We start from the raw sequence: 15,314 nt of genomic DNA on the forward strand, positions 1-15,314 counted from the left end.
CCGCGGGGCCAAGCGGAGAGAGCTGCCCCGCCTTCCGCCGAGCCGTGGGGCCAGCAGAAAAGAGCTGCCCCTGCCTCCTCCGAGCCGCGGGGCCAAACAGGAGAGAGCTGTCCCTGCCTCCCCCGAGCCGTGGGGCCAAGCGGAGAGAGCTGCCCCACCTTCCCCACCCCCTGTGCTACCTGCACAGAGCAGCTCCACCTGCTGCGCAACAGAGTAACAATTTGTAACAACCGCGTAAATGCAGGGTTTTACTGGCAGGAGCTCGACTTTGCAGTTTGCACCGACTTGGTTTGCACTCCCAGGGTTGAAAATGTCAGAAAATTATTCACATATTGGCCGCACCTGAATATTAGCCGTTTTCACGGTATGAGAGCAAAATTTTGGTCAAAACAGTGCAGCTTGTATTCGTGAAATTACTGTATTTCCAATATCCCACTTCCCCACTGATACAGCAGCACTTTCATCACTTCAAAATTTTACTTGTGAGTAATTTCACAAGTACAAGGTTGTTCAACACTGCAAATTCAGCTGGTAAAACAAACATGTTTTAGGAAAATTATAATTTGAGCCTATAGTTATGTTTAGAACAAGTCACTGATTTGTTTTATTTTTTTAAATCCATTTTCATAAATCCTCCTTGCTTGAACCTTATCAAGTGTTGTGTATTGTACTGTTCCTTTGCCTTTAAAAATAAAGTTAGATTTCCTGTGTTCTTAAAAGCAGAAAGCCTGTCTTTTAGAATGTTTTGAAAGGGAGGAGGCATGTTCACAGTGCTTTTACTAATAATAATATTTAATGAAAAGAGTTTTATTTGTTTTAAGATCTCAAGACTTGGTTGCAAACACAGGTCAATCCAACTACACTTTTGAAAAGAGGTGCTTGTGCAGTACCAATACTCCTTCTTAGATACATCTTCCCGTTAAAATTTTAAATCTATAAAAAGTGTAAAGAAATTTAACTTTTGAAGGGGCAAATGTGCTTCCTTTTGTATTATCCTTTAATTTTTCATTTTAAGGTAATAGAATTGTGAATTTGGGAAACATGAAACATATTTGCATTACTTTTTTCTTGGGCTCTGAGAAGGAAGTTTATAAATTATTACATTCAACAGTATAATACAAACGGAAGTTGTATAGGACTTCAGCAAGACGGAATATGTAATAGTTAAAATTTTAATAATCTGTGTTGTTCCACAACTCAGCAAATGTTCCACTTTTGCTATTTACTGTTGTGCATTGATTCATAGTCATAGAGGCTCATTTATTTCATCAGCTGTTTATTTTTAAGCAGGTTTGAAAGCTGTGGATTTGAATTCTGAGAGAAAAGGAAGCATTTTAAGTTGTAAAGAGATCATAAGCAAGTAAGTTAAATTTTTGATTCTTGAGAACAAGTTCTTTAGTTGCAGCTAAGGTCAGTGAAACTCCAGTTACTTTAACTCATTTCCATGGGGCTCTAGCAAAATGCTTAGTGAGGCTTAGAGGAACTTAAGGGAGCAAACAATTGCACATTCTTTATGTTGTTTTGCCTGTTTAGAAAAACTTTTTTAGAGAAATATGAAGAAAAACACAATTTGCGTGCTTTAGAAAAAGGTGGTGAAAGGGCATAACAGAAGAAATGACAAATTACGACATTTCTGGAAAATATGTTATTTCAGGCAGGTAATTGTAGGAGGAAGAGTACAGGTTTTGATTTTTAAATTAATTTTGGAAGGAGTTGGAACTTTAGCCAGGAAAGGTAAACGTATTTTTGTAAACAGACTATAAGCAGTTGGAATTCGTCAAAGTGAAACAGAGTTTATTTTGTTCTGAGAGTAATTCTACCTGCACTTATTTTTATTCATATTTTGTGGGTGATTTTAAGTCTTAGTAGATATTCCTGCATCGTTGTACATAATCAGCAAATTGGAGCTGACTTCCCTTGGACACACTTCTCATTAGTAATGGAATATGATTATTCTGAAAATTCTGGCTGGAAAAATCTGTGCAAAAATCTGAATGTTACTTACATGACTTTTAAAACCAACCTCCCTGAAATAATGCAAATGGGTAAGTACTCTCCAGAATTGTAATAAACAGACTGACATGAAAAGAAAATATTTTCTGTTCCATAAAGTGCTGCATTCATATGCCTGCAAAAGAGAAGGAGCAATACATTATGAGGGCAAAAGCTCAATAAACAGAGCTGGGTTATCTATGCAAAAAGAAGGTGTTTTTATTTGAGTGTAAACTTAGTTTTGGCGAGGATGTAGTAGTACACATGGGTTTATAAAATACTTGTGCCAAGTTTGTAAGCTGTTTACAGCTTCTGCAAGCTGTATCCACCCTTCCTCATCCTAAGGGAATGTTTTAGATCTAAAAAAATCTAAGTTAAAGCATAATTTCAAGGAGATTCAGAGGAGTTTCATTTTGGGGGATAAAAGTATAGAGTGGAAACATTTTATTGGAGAGTAATAAAAGCTGCGTTTTTTAATGTTCATTTGATGCATGCTTAGTTTTATTGCTTATTAAGCTATTATCTTACATGTACAAAATGTTTCAGGGAATTATGGCGGTTCCTGTCTTCTGGAAGTACAGATTCCATATGTATTTCTGACAACTGAAGGTCTTCTTAGTATGCCAGATTTTCTTCAGCTTTTTGAATCCAAGTGAGTGAAAATAACCTGTTTAATCATGTGGACTATTTATTTTCAGATTTTCAGGACATGTATGTTATTCTACTCTGTCATATATTAGCCATCTACTTGGCTATCAGGTACATTTCTGCAATTACACTATTAGCATTTTAAGAGACAAGAATATATTTTTTTTCTGTTGAAACTGATAAATTAGTACTGAAGATTCACACACATGGCAACCAGAATGAAACTGGCCTGTTTTTTAAATTGTAGCTGGTACTTTTTAATCAGAACAATTTCTAATTGTCTACTTTTCTCTCAAAATAATAATGTTAACAGACTTTTCTTTTCTTTTGTGCTTCTTGGTCCTTGGATGACTTTGTATTTAATTCTTGATAAAAATTGCTTTGCCATTTTTTTGTTGTCATTTTTATCTACTGAAGCTATGCTCAATACTCAAACTGAGCAATAGTAAAACATCTTATTTTCTGGTGCATCACAGCGTTTAGGAAAGACTTAGTTTAAAACAAAGGCTAATTTATTCATTAAATTCAGATCCACTATTCACTTGAATTTTGATAGTCTATAAGCTGCATGAAAACTGCTAGGGCTATAAATCATTGTGCTTCTTTATTATTAAAAAAATAAAACAAGGAAACAGAGAAATAGGGACCAGAGCAGCAATACCTCTCAGTGGCAGAGATGCAGACAGTTGATTTCACCATGCTGTGGAGAGAAATTCCAGTTTTAATCCTGGCTATGTCCTTGAGTCAGCTGTGGAGCCATTTCTGGTCTGTGTCTAATTACATAGGGGAACAATATAATACGTAGGGGGAAAAAATAGATGTCTTTGACTTTTAAAGTTTGAACACATAATCTGACATGCTTTTAAACTCTGACTTGTTCAAGTTCTCTATTAAGCCTGACCATAAGACAAATAGCTGGGAACAATATTTTTTTACTTTTTCACTAGCTCCTTTTAGAACTGATGAAGGAGTTAAATCAGTGAGCAAAGAGCTATACAATTTCAGAAAAGGCGGGAATTTACTTTTAAAAAAATGTCTGAATACAGTGTCCATGCAAGTTTCTAGAGGACATAGTGTTAGCAGGTTCAGGTTTAAGTCTCTTGTCTCTTGTGTTTCCTAGTAATATACAACAGGAGCCTGTGCTGCTGGCAGTTCTAAGTCATTCAAAAATTTTAGGATCAATGGCAATTAGGGAGTTTGCTTTGCCTTATGCTGCACAATCATGAAACGAGGAAAAGAAATGCAATATGGAAAGTTAGTCAGAAAAAGTTTCTAAATATCTACCTTAGTTTCTATATTACCTCCTTTTTTTGTAAACTAAAAGCCTGGATGTCAAGATCATACTCAATGCAGTTAGCAATATAATTTAATTTCACGAAATCACTGCTACATTGATATGTATTGTTCAAGTGAGCATTTGAGAAACATCAAGACTGTTTAAGTCAAAAAAATGTATTAAGGGGTGTCTGTTATCCATTTCCCTTAAGAATATGGTATTATTTTACTTGTCTGAGTTTTAATGAAATAATTTTACTTCTTCAGGTACAGCATTGCCTTTGTTGAAAGATGCAATAGTTACTCATTAAGGCTCTTTGGAAGTACTGATCGATATGTTGTGTTGACAATAGATGAATGTACTGCTATCTTTTTGCAGGTACAAAATGAAAATACTGTGTCCAAGTTCTGTTATGTGTTTGGTCACTTCTGGGTCGTATCTTCAGATTTCTGACATATCTTTTCTTCATAATCATATTTAATTTGTGCATTGTTTCACATCACAAATCATTAACCCTACAATTCTGTCTGTGCCAGTTTGATTTGTTTAAAATGTTCTCAGTTTCTTCACTGTGATTTGATTATATGAAATGTAAGGATGCATACTTGAAAATAGGGTTGTATGTAGAAGTTCTGTAACAACCAATTAAATGTATTTGTGGCTCTGTTATCTTACCACTGTGCATATTAATTCCTCCAATTGCAGATGGTTGTCTGAATTAGTCTATAGAGAAATTTACTTTTAGTAAGAAATAATAGTTTAAGCAATAGCATACTACTTGAATTCTGGTATGCAGCAGGACAGATTATAGGTAGAAGAATTGATTCTGAGAGATAGATACATAATAAATTAATCAATTAGTATTAGAAGTGCAACATAGACATTCCTACAAGCTACTGCAATTAGTGGTGTTGTACTTTATATAGTTAGTGTAGGTATGATATGATTTGTATAGACCAAGTAAGTAGTTTAGAAGTTCATAAGAATGTTTTGCATTAATAAAGTTCACCAAAAAAATCTTAAGAACAGCCTAAAAAGCTGTTTTGACGGTGTTTCTTTTTAGAGGAAGGAAGAAGAGGCATAAAGCTGTGAATCAGCCTTTTGAAGTTCAGAGAAAATAAAAGTTGGGAATACAAGCTACCCTCCAATTCCCATATGTGTCCTCAATGCTTACATTATTTAGTTGTATTTATGTTTGATCTAGTTTTTGCATATTATATTGATACTCATTAAAAGCTTGGGGTAGCCATGGTAATGTATTTATTTAGTTTTTACTCTATTGAAATTCCATTGTAGAGTATGGAAGAACTAAATTGTGAAGACATCTGTGGCACTGTAATATCAAGACTGATGGCATTATCACTCCAATATATGTGCTGTTGGATTATTTTCTATTCCAGAGAAAGACTGAATTTAGAGTGAGTTATTAAATTAAATTATTAAATTTTTGTTATACTGGTATTTTTAAAACAAACTTGTCACTAAAGAAAGCTGCTTATTGAAACAAGTTGCTACTTGTTTACTTTGAACTTCTCTGTAGGAATAAATTTCTCTTAGAACAATGCAAATATTGTAAGCTTGTCTTTCTAGTATGCTTTGAGTTTTTCAGTTAGTTACAATGTTGTCGTGCTCCTACTGAAAAACTCAGTTAAACCGTCACCAAAATGTTAGAAAAGTGGTTTTTAATTTGTGAGGGTATTTTTAGTCTTACATAAATAATAAATAAATGGCTGTTATAAAATAACAGTTTGATGAAGGCAATACTAACATGAGGTGTATTTCAAATCAATTTGAATTTCACTACTCTAAGGATATGAAATACTGGCACTATTCTTACATCTGTTTGAAGTAAATTAACCTCTCCAAATGCATGGCTATGAATTACTGTGTTAATACCACTGTATATAATTTGCAACAGGGAAACAAGTGTTGTTCTTCAAGCGTTCTTCCAGTGCATCAGTAGTTCTCCTTTTGCTGACATGGTGCATAAACCTTACTTCATTACCTCTTTTGAGATTTTTTTCTATAAGCACGTAGTAATTTAGTAATTTCCTCTCGGTTTTTTCTCCACCGTCTCCAGTGACTGACCTTCATGCAGACCTTTTGCATCAGACCAGACTTGCTTTTCTGTAGACTGTTTTCTTTCCTTACAGTTCATCCTTCAGCAGCCTGTCTCTTAATGTATTCTTGTTCCAGAGATATTAATGCTCAAATTGTACCAGTATTCTGAATTCCAGGAAATTAAACAGATATTTATTAAGACATGGAACAAATTGTTGGAGATTATTATATGTGCATATTAAATATTAATGATTCAATGAAACTTTTTTATAGGTACAGTCTCAAGGGAAATACTCTGCTTAACCTTGTCTTAATTTATGCCACTCTAATTGAACTTACACAGAAGTCAGAAGACTTTGAAGTGAAGGTAATTCTTTTTTAGTAATCTTTATGATATATTTCTGAAAAGCTTATGTATACCTTCTACATCAAAAACACAAAATAGCTTAAAATTAGCAAAATAAGAGAGGATCTTAATTCGGTGCTGCTAAAGTCAGTGAAAAGACTGGCTTGACTGCAATACAAGTTCAATCAGATTCAAATAGCAATTGAAGTCTTTTTATGATTTGGAGTCAGAAGATGAGATCATACCTTTAATAAATTATTAGAGTATATATTAATCTTCCTTATGTCTTAATTTGAAGTTTCAGATTAATATTATGTTGCTGATGTGACAGAAGAAAAAAGAAATTTTCTATCACCTAGTTTGCTTTTTTTAATGTGACAAGATAAATTAACTTTTTTCTTTAAAAGTCAAGAAATCTAGAGTCTAGAAAATCTGTTTTAGCATTTAGAAAAATCATCATTAAAATGGGGCAGAAGTTTCATTCAGCTTACCAAAGGTAAAGTAACTTACATTTTTGAACAGAATGATGTCTTTTCAGGCACTTTTTCTCTCTTATTTGAGTGCCAATGTTGAGTGCAGATCTTTATGAAACACATTATTATTTGCCTGTTAAAATTTGTATAAAATTTATCTGATTAAATGAAATTTATGAGGACGAAGAGAGAATGAAGCATTTTTAATTTCATGTACTCAGCAGTGTCATTGGTTTAGAAATCATAGCTTCAAAGTGTTACACATCTTCTTAAACTGTAACGGACATCTCACAATTACCTGTTTTATTAGGAATTCATATTATATACAGAAACTTAATCACATTTAAAAGACCTATAGGATAAATCAAATAATTTTACCTACATAGGATTTGCATAAATAAGAAGTGCAATGTGCAGCCAGGCTAGTGGTCAGAGCTTGGAATTTTTCTGCATTATAAGCATGAATCAGGTTTAATTATTCAGCAGTACCAGCTCTTGTGTTCAGGGTGACCTTTAGTTTTCACCTCAACTTCTGCAGCAAATTAAGACACTCCTTATTTTAACCAAGAATATTATGTATCATTTTTAGGTAGTTCTTACGCCAGGGATTGAAGAGACAGCACTGGTAATTCGTCAGATTGCTGACAATATTTTGATAGCAGCCAGTATCAGTCCTGATGAGTGGCTGGACAAATCCTGGCTTTCTGTCTTGCCATCTGAGGTTTGCTTCTCTTCCCATGAATTTAATTTTCTTCCTGTTTCTAAGATTCATAAAGTTGTAGGCTTTTTTGTTGTAGTTCTCTTAAAATATATTATTAAAATAAGCAATATTCTGTATAGGTATATGCATATATAAATGCAAAGGTATTTATAGTATATATGCAAAGATAGATATATATATTATATATATATATATTTCTATTATCCTTTTCAGCACAATTAGATGCAACTTGGACTTTACCTGTGTTTTCACAATTGACCTGTAGGGAAGTTTATCCGCCACATCTGCCTGCCAGTTTCTGTAGTTCTACAGTTCTAGGCACTAGGTTTAAAAAACTACCCAAATCGTAAAAGATAAACATACAGTGGCTCACTTGGGCAGAAAGACAAATTCAGCAGTGCTGATCCATTACTGAAGTCAAGGGCATTGCTTGCCAACTTGCTTTAGAAAGAGATGGTAAAAACTTGTTTAACTTGGGCAGTTGCTTGTTTAATTCATTCCAGTAAATGCTGGAACAGACCCATCAATCATTGTCAAATATATTATATCCTTTAACTTGTATAGTAAGGTAAATGTTAATTTGTATAGTAATCAAATGTATGGATTTGTTAATTTTATGTGCCAATTTTGAACTCTTGTAAAGCTGAGATTGTTTTTGGCTTTTGCAGAATTCAGAAGCATTATAAAGCAGGTATTGCCCTGGCCTTTCAAGAAGGGGTTATTGGATTATAGGTTTTCCAATTTAGAGATTAAGGATACTGGTAAAAAATGGTGAGGAGTCAGTGTTTTATGAAAATCAGGAACAGGAAGCTGACACTGATAACAAGCTACTCTCAACTTGCTACCCTGTTTGTGGCATTCATCCTCCCCCTGACAACTTCTGCTTTTACCACCTGTTTCATTGCCTTTAACAAATACAGCTTTTGTAAAACAGAACCAGTTTTGCCAGTTTATATTGATCTAGATAATACACTTTAAAATGGAGAAATAATAGTAAATCTGGTCATGCATTTTAAAATCAAGTTATTCACTGCTTTTAATCTTTAGAAAATAAACATCTTTTGTCAGATGGTTATGCAGAACTTACTGTTTTTCAGAAATGATACTATATTTGAAAAAGGAGGGTTTTATTGGACTATAAAGCTACACTGTTTGAAAGCTGTCTTTCTATGATAAACTCTAGAACTTATTCAGTAAGAGACTTTGTAGTAACAAGAGAAAAAGGATAAAAAGTTTGTCAGATCTCAATCTAACAAAATAATTTCCATTTCCAGGCAGAGAAATGCCTGCTTACGTTTCCTTGTATCAATCCTTTGGTTGCTCAGTTTATGTTGAAGAAGGGATCTTCACTGAACAAGTTATTTCTTGCAAGCTTTGATCAACTCCAGGAACTTCTGCCAGAGGTTCCAAAAAAAGTTTTAAAGGTTGGCCAAAATTATTTTATATATTAGATCTTCTTTTTCTCTGTTGTAATATGTGGTTGTTTTGTTGGTTTGTTTTTTGTTTTGTTTTGGGGTTTTTTTGATGCTATGTATGCATTTGCTGGTGTCATTTAAAAATTAATTACAGGTTTTAGCATATCATTCATATCCAAAATGTTGAGTCTACTGATTCTCAGCAGATTTTGTAAAGTCACCATTTTGTTTGTGGGAAGATAATGAGAGCATTTCCTTAACTGGAAAATACTCATTAGATCAACTTCCTCCTCAAGCTTCACAATATTGAGTGTTGTATCGGTGTGCAAGCTTTTGTGTATTTCTAATGTAAAAGATGTTTTTCAATTAAGTATTTCCAGGATTTCCTTCCCTCCTTCCTGCCTGCCTGCCTGCTTCCCTCCCTTCCTGTAGTAAACCCATCACTTACCATTCATAGTGCTAAGTGTTTGACAGAGCCCTAGAGATGAAGAATTGTGTGCTCCTACTGTTCCAGTTGGATCAAGTCTGGGAAAATTATAGACAGAATATAGTCATCCAATTCAATAAAAAATGCGCGTAATTTATCATTCAAGAAAATAGTTGAGGACACCATTCATTGAAGGTGAAGTATTCCATTAAGGTGAAAGGAGCAAGTGAACAGGTATTTGGGCACTGAATGTGAAATTGTGTATACTACTGTTTTAACTGTGTATGTGTAAAGCCATCTTTATTGACAGAAAAAGCTCAGGTAAAGTCCTCTGTGATGCATGATAGGTGCCAATCCATTATAGACACAGCTCCCTACATCTTGGAGTCATGAAAGAGAATAAACTGCATTAAGATATTGCTTTTCCTGTGTTTCAAGACAGAGACTATTAATCTGTTTATAGATTTAAGACAGGTGGTACATTGTGTACAGTACAATGTGTACTATACATGTTTCTCCTCCTTTGTTAAGTCTTTTTTTTTTGTTTGAGTAAACAAAAGTTTATGCATCTTAGAATCTTAGCAACTGATTTAACTTTTTGTACTTGGCAGTTTAGGCAGGTACCATAAATGTTCCTGACAAATACTTTCTCGATTGCTTCAGCATTTCAGTGACATCATATCTTCAAGCAGCCTAAATACTGCTGCTCTTCTAGAAAAAACAGTGAAAGGTGCATCACACCCAGAAAACCAGAATAACTTCAACACATCGCATCTTGATAATAAACAAAATTTTCAAATTTTAGAGCTGCTTGATAAGCCACAAACCAGCACAGGTAATACTTTGAATTACTAGGAAAATGTGTCTCCTTTGAAACTAAGTGAAAAATCTGAATGTATTAGAATCTTTATCTTCTAATCATATTGAGGTCAGTTATTCTGATGAGACAGACTGCAATCACAATACTCAATGACATTTTGATTTTCTGTAAAATGTAAGAAATAAGCTAATCTTCCATTCTCCAAACAAAATGGTTCAAATTTCTCTCTACCAGGAAGATCTCATATGAATTCTGTAGCCCTGATTCCTCCACTGAATCGTCGTAAGAGTTTTTTTAAGTCTAATCTTCCAAGTTGTATGCAGAAGAAAGCATGCTCATCGGATGTAATTACAAGGAGGAAGCCAGAATTCTTTGCTGTATCAAAGGACTATGAAGATTTTTCTCATCCAGAAGTTAAAAATTCTCTCCTTGTTCAAAGACAGCCTTTCAGGATGCATGATAGCTCTGATCGTACTTCCAAAGACTCTGAAAAAGTGGATTTCTTTGCAACTTTCAGAGACTGTGCACCTCAGGAGAGCTCTAAAAGTTTTCTAGAAGAATTTATAGACACAACATTTAAAAGTCCAGAAATTCAGATTCACCAGCCCCTGTGGAATGATTCTTCGTCCCCAGGCCCATGTAATTCATTTGCTCATGATGGTTTTCTCTCTGATTTCTTTAATGATACGGATGAGCTTCAAGATCTGAATTTTAACCAAATAGGTGGAACAGCTAAAGGAAAGAGGAAACAAAGGCCTCCATTTTTAAGGAGAAAAGAAAAAATTAAAACAGGTAGGTCCAAAGTAAGCAGATTTTGATGAAATTCTTTTTGTTACTGAACTGCAAAGTTCTAGGGAGTATCTGTAAGTATGTATTTTATCTTTTATTTAAATCGTTGTTAAATCAAATTCAGCACACTAATTGCATGCTCCCTTTGCTAAAGCTTCCATGCATATGTATTTCTTCTGTGATAAAAAGTTCCTTGCAGGTTTTGTTTTGAGCCCCAAAATATCTTGGCCTTTTGGAAAAAAAAAAAAGCCAAACCCAATGAACTAGAATTGTGTTACTGCCTTTATTTTTCCCTGGTAAATATGGAAAAGCATAGTTCTTCAATAGTTTAAGATTCAGCTTCCTTTCTCTTTGACAGTGCCTAAAATATAGATAATGAACATACCAGAATTAATTTAAAATTTATGGGGAAGATGGTTTTGTAAACATAGATTTGGACAAGGGTGAAAAAGACTGTTTTCTCTATAGGACAAAAAGAAGATTCAACAAATCCTAAGAGTGAAATTCAGATTCTCCTAATAGCTGTGTTTTTCTGTTTGGCACTAATGGAGTAAAAATGGCACTCTGAAAATTTTCAAAGTTTGTTCCTTATAATTCCTTATTCTTGGAGTATTTTTTTAGCTGGTATCTCCAGGGATAAACTCTCCACTTGAAATCATTCCAAAGCTTGTATTTTCAAAAAGATGGTATGATGTGTACTTTAAAACTTTGTTTGCCCTGAAAGTGTGAATAGTCCTTATGCAAAATGTTGTGCTTCTCTCTTTTGTAGTTTTCGTATCCCTGGTTTATACTGTCAAATATAGTAAGCTTGAAACCTTTTTTAATAAGCCATAATATGTATCCACAGAGTCTTGCTGACTAAGAAAGTCCCTGTCAGGCTATATATTGCTGTATCATTTGTTGTAGTATTTTTTTAAATTTTTCTATTTCCCTGTAGGTGAGATGACACTTTTTTTTTAAATGCAAGTTTAAATTGGTTTTTTAAAAGTGCCTAACACATAGTACAGATTACTTAATTTATGATTTGTCTGTTGCTGGCTGTCATTAAATCTCTTGGTGGTAAAAGGTCAGCACAGCATCAAGGTGCTTTCACTATCAGATAAGACTCATTCATGAAAGCCTAAGTAACCAATTTAAATCACTCTCTCATGGACTGCTTAGAGTAATTATGGAGGTAAAGAGAGAACAAGTTGATTGGATATGGTGAACTTCTTTTAATTTTCAGCCTAGGTAAATTTAAATGTTCATACAGAAACTGAACAGACCTTCTGCTTCTTTGGAATTAAAACTGAAACCTGCAGTATTGCTGACTAGGTAACAAATATTCCAGTAACCTGTAGCTGGCACTGATAGCATAAAATTTTATATAGGCTATATTTCAGTAGAGATCATGGCAGATCCTACTGGTTCCACATTTTACAGTGTTCAGAAAACACTGTGATCTCCAACTGATAAGCTTTCTATATTATTCTTGCCCAGTAGGACAAAAGTATACTTGAATGTAAATCAAATCAAAACAAGAAAAAGTGATTTTTTGGTTTAGATTTTGGAAGAGCAAACTTGTTCTACTTTATAATTCACTAAGCAGGGGAAAAACAAGTATATGAAATAGTTTTGCATGCTAATGCAACTCCTCCCCCCCAAAAAAAAAATTAAGACAGCCAACCAAAAAACCCTAACTTCACCTTAATACAGTAAAAGCCTCTGAGAGCAAAAATGTAAGAAATATGTAGAGAGTCAAGTTAAAAAACCAGTCTGGGAACAAATCCAAGAATTTCTTCAGGTGTCAGATCAAACTTTCATTAAACCACAGATAATTCATTACATCATACCAAGCCAGTATTTCCACTGGAACAGATCTAATCCTTAGATCAGTTTTGGTATTTTCTGACAATACTGTTTGTAAAAACTAAATAAAATTCCCTTATAGTAACTTGTTTTGAATAAGCAACTTCTCAAATGTGTTATTGTAACAGCACTTCAGTCTTAAGAATGTAAGTAACTTTTTAAAACAACTTAGAAACATGCCCATGTCGAATAAAAAGACCGAAATTTCAACAATTATAGAATAGTTCTAAGTGTAGTATTAATGAAATAGAAATAGACATTAAATATTTTCTCAAATATTGCAGTTAAGTGTAGGTTGATTTATTTATTTTTGTATAAGGTCCCATATACTTATTACTGGACAATATGCATAGAATGGGTCATTAGCAATAAGGAGTAGCAAATATTAATCTGCACACGTTTTATTTTATGACGGTTGATACTTTTCTTAGGGAACACAGCTGTTAAAGCCAAAATCTGTTACTGCTTCTGAGAAGCACACAGGGTTTGTCTTATGTCTGCATACATATTGTATTTAGAGTTTATCACAATTTTTCTTTTTCCCACTTATTTTTTCAGGTTCAGGATTTCCAGGACAGGAGTCAAAAAAAAGGAGATTGACATATGAAAGAGTCCCTGGAAGAAGAGATGGGCAAACGCGTCTTAAATTCTTTTGAACAGAATGGGGATTTGCATATTACATACTTTTTTGGTTTTCATTCTTGAACTCTTTAAAGGGAAATAAATAAATTGTTGTTTTTAGAAATAAATTAGGATTTGGAAATTCTTACTAGCTCAGGATTCCTCTGTGTGTGTTTTAAATGTTGCTAAACAAACTAACAGAGTGGTTTCTTTAAGCTGGGTAATTATTGTTTCTCTGTGGTCATGAGTGATATAGAGGTAATTTATCACTCTTTATATTAAAAAAAAAATTAATTTAAAAAGCCGGATGCCAAGGCTCACTCTGAGATTTCAGGACGCCTGTGTTTGCTCCCTGAGCCTGCTGCTTTTCCAATGTAAAGATGAGCTAGATCTGCCAGAATCTCAAGGCTTATTAAAGTCAGAGATTTCTTGCAATTACAGCTGTGACTTTTTGCAGCCATCCCCTGGGCTCCGTTCTACTTCTCTTCTTCTGACAGCCCCTTCAGGAACAATGTGATGAGTACCTGAGTTCCTTTTAATCATAATCAGTCTATGAAAAAGCTCTTTGTTTTATGGACAACGTGCAAAGACTGCGTTGAAATTTACCATTCTCATAGATTTGATTCAGGGAACTAAGCTGTGAGCCTCACCCTTTGCATAACCTGCTGGAGGCTGTTTGTTGTCATCCACATTTCTCAGCCTTCTGCAGTGCATTGGCATGTAGGGTGATGAAAGTCATCTGGGAGGCACATCCAGATACTATAGGTACAACTAGAAGAGGTAAAATACTGAATTTTAAAGAAAAATCTGTCTCAATCATAATATAAAGAACAGGATTGAAAAGTACCCAAACCCTCACTTTCCATCAAAAGATTTGGCAACAAAACTGGAAATATGTGTGGGAGCAATGGCAGACAGTAACTCCATTCTGCTCCAGGAATGCATAAACGGTTTGCACAGGCATGCCATCAGCTCCAGAATGTCTTTCTCTGTTCAGTGGCTTTAAGCTGAGATGATTCAGTTTTCAAACTCACTAATCTTTTTAAGTTTGAGGCAGTAACAGAAAGGTGGGGTGGGGCAGGAAAGTAATGAAAGAAGAAACACCAAGTGTAAGGTTTGTGCTTGCACTTAAATACTTATTTGACATTAAGCCTTCATTAACCATATATTCACTATTTAAGTAAATGAAACCAGCACTTAGGGAAGAAAGACTTGGTCTCTCAGAGAAAACAGAGTGCTGTTTTTTGCCTGAATTCTTAAAAGCTATGACAGCACTAACTGCAATTTTAGATCACAGTAATATCCCTAAATTATTTGTATACTGGTTGTTTGCAAGATTTGAGAAAATATCTTTCACAAGTGGTAACATGAAAAGATTTCTAGTAAAATTGCAAACAAGCTACAGTAATTTCACGAATACAAGCCGCACCAATTTGACTAAGATTTTGCTCCTAAACCGGAAATGCAGCTAATAATCAGGAGCGGCTAATACAACCTCAGAAGTGCCTGCCAGAGTGCTGAGCCAAGCAGCTGCAAAGTCGGCATTTTGCGATTGTTACAAATTGCTACTCTGTTGCACCGCGGGTGGAGCCTGGCTCCCTGTAGGCAGCACGGGGGGCGGGGAGAGAGGCGGGAGAGCTCTCTTTCCTCCTCTGCCACAGCCCAGGGGAGAGACGGGGGGGGCCCGGCGCCGCCATTGCCACGGCCCGGGGAGGAGAGGGGGGACCCGGGCCGCCCCTACCGCGGCCCGGGGAGGGGGGGGGAAGCCCGCGCCGCCATTGCTGCGGCTCGGGGAGCGGGGGGGAAGCCCGCGCCGCCATTGCCGCGGCTCGGGGAGCCGACGGGGTGCTTTGTCCCCGCCCGCCGCCGCCGCGGCA

At 35.2% G+C, this 15,314-nt stretch overlaps 1 protein-coding gene across 1 annotated transcript in view; it reads left to right on the forward strand.

Moving 5' to 3' along the window:
* The window catches only part of SHOC1 (shortage in chiasmata 1), a 49,638-nt gene extending 34,813 nt beyond the window's left edge, over positions 1 to 14,825 (forward strand). The window contains exons 19-29 of the mRNA XM_033085006.1: positions 1,291 to 1,360; positions 1,861 to 2,045; positions 2,539 to 2,644; positions 4,183 to 4,294; positions 5,213 to 5,334; positions 6,251 to 6,344; positions 7,386 to 7,517; positions 8,792 to 8,941; positions 10,023 to 10,194; positions 10,414 to 10,971; positions 13,375 to 14,825. Of these exons, the coding sequence (XP_032940897.1) occupies positions 1,291 to 1,360; positions 1,861 to 2,045; positions 2,539 to 2,644; positions 4,183 to 4,294; positions 5,213 to 5,334; positions 6,251 to 6,344; positions 7,386 to 7,517; positions 8,792 to 8,941; positions 10,023 to 10,194; positions 10,414 to 10,971; positions 13,375 to 13,472 (1,799 nt within the window). The 3' untranslated portion in view covers positions 13,473 to 14,825. The remainder of the gene's footprint in view (positions 1 to 1,290; positions 1,361 to 1,860; positions 2,046 to 2,538; positions 2,645 to 4,182; positions 4,295 to 5,212; positions 5,335 to 6,250; positions 6,345 to 7,385; positions 7,518 to 8,791; positions 8,942 to 10,022; positions 10,195 to 10,413; positions 10,972 to 13,374) is intronic.
* Positions 14,826 to 15,314: the final 489 nt, after the last annotated feature.

The sequence above is a fragment of the Catharus ustulatus genome, chromosome Z, assembly GCF_009819885.2.
Source record: "Catharus ustulatus isolate bCatUst1 chromosome Z, bCatUst1.pri.v2, whole genome shotgun sequence".
NCBI classification, from domain to species: domain Eukaryota; kingdom Metazoa; phylum Chordata; class Aves; order Passeriformes; family Turdidae; genus Catharus; species Catharus ustulatus.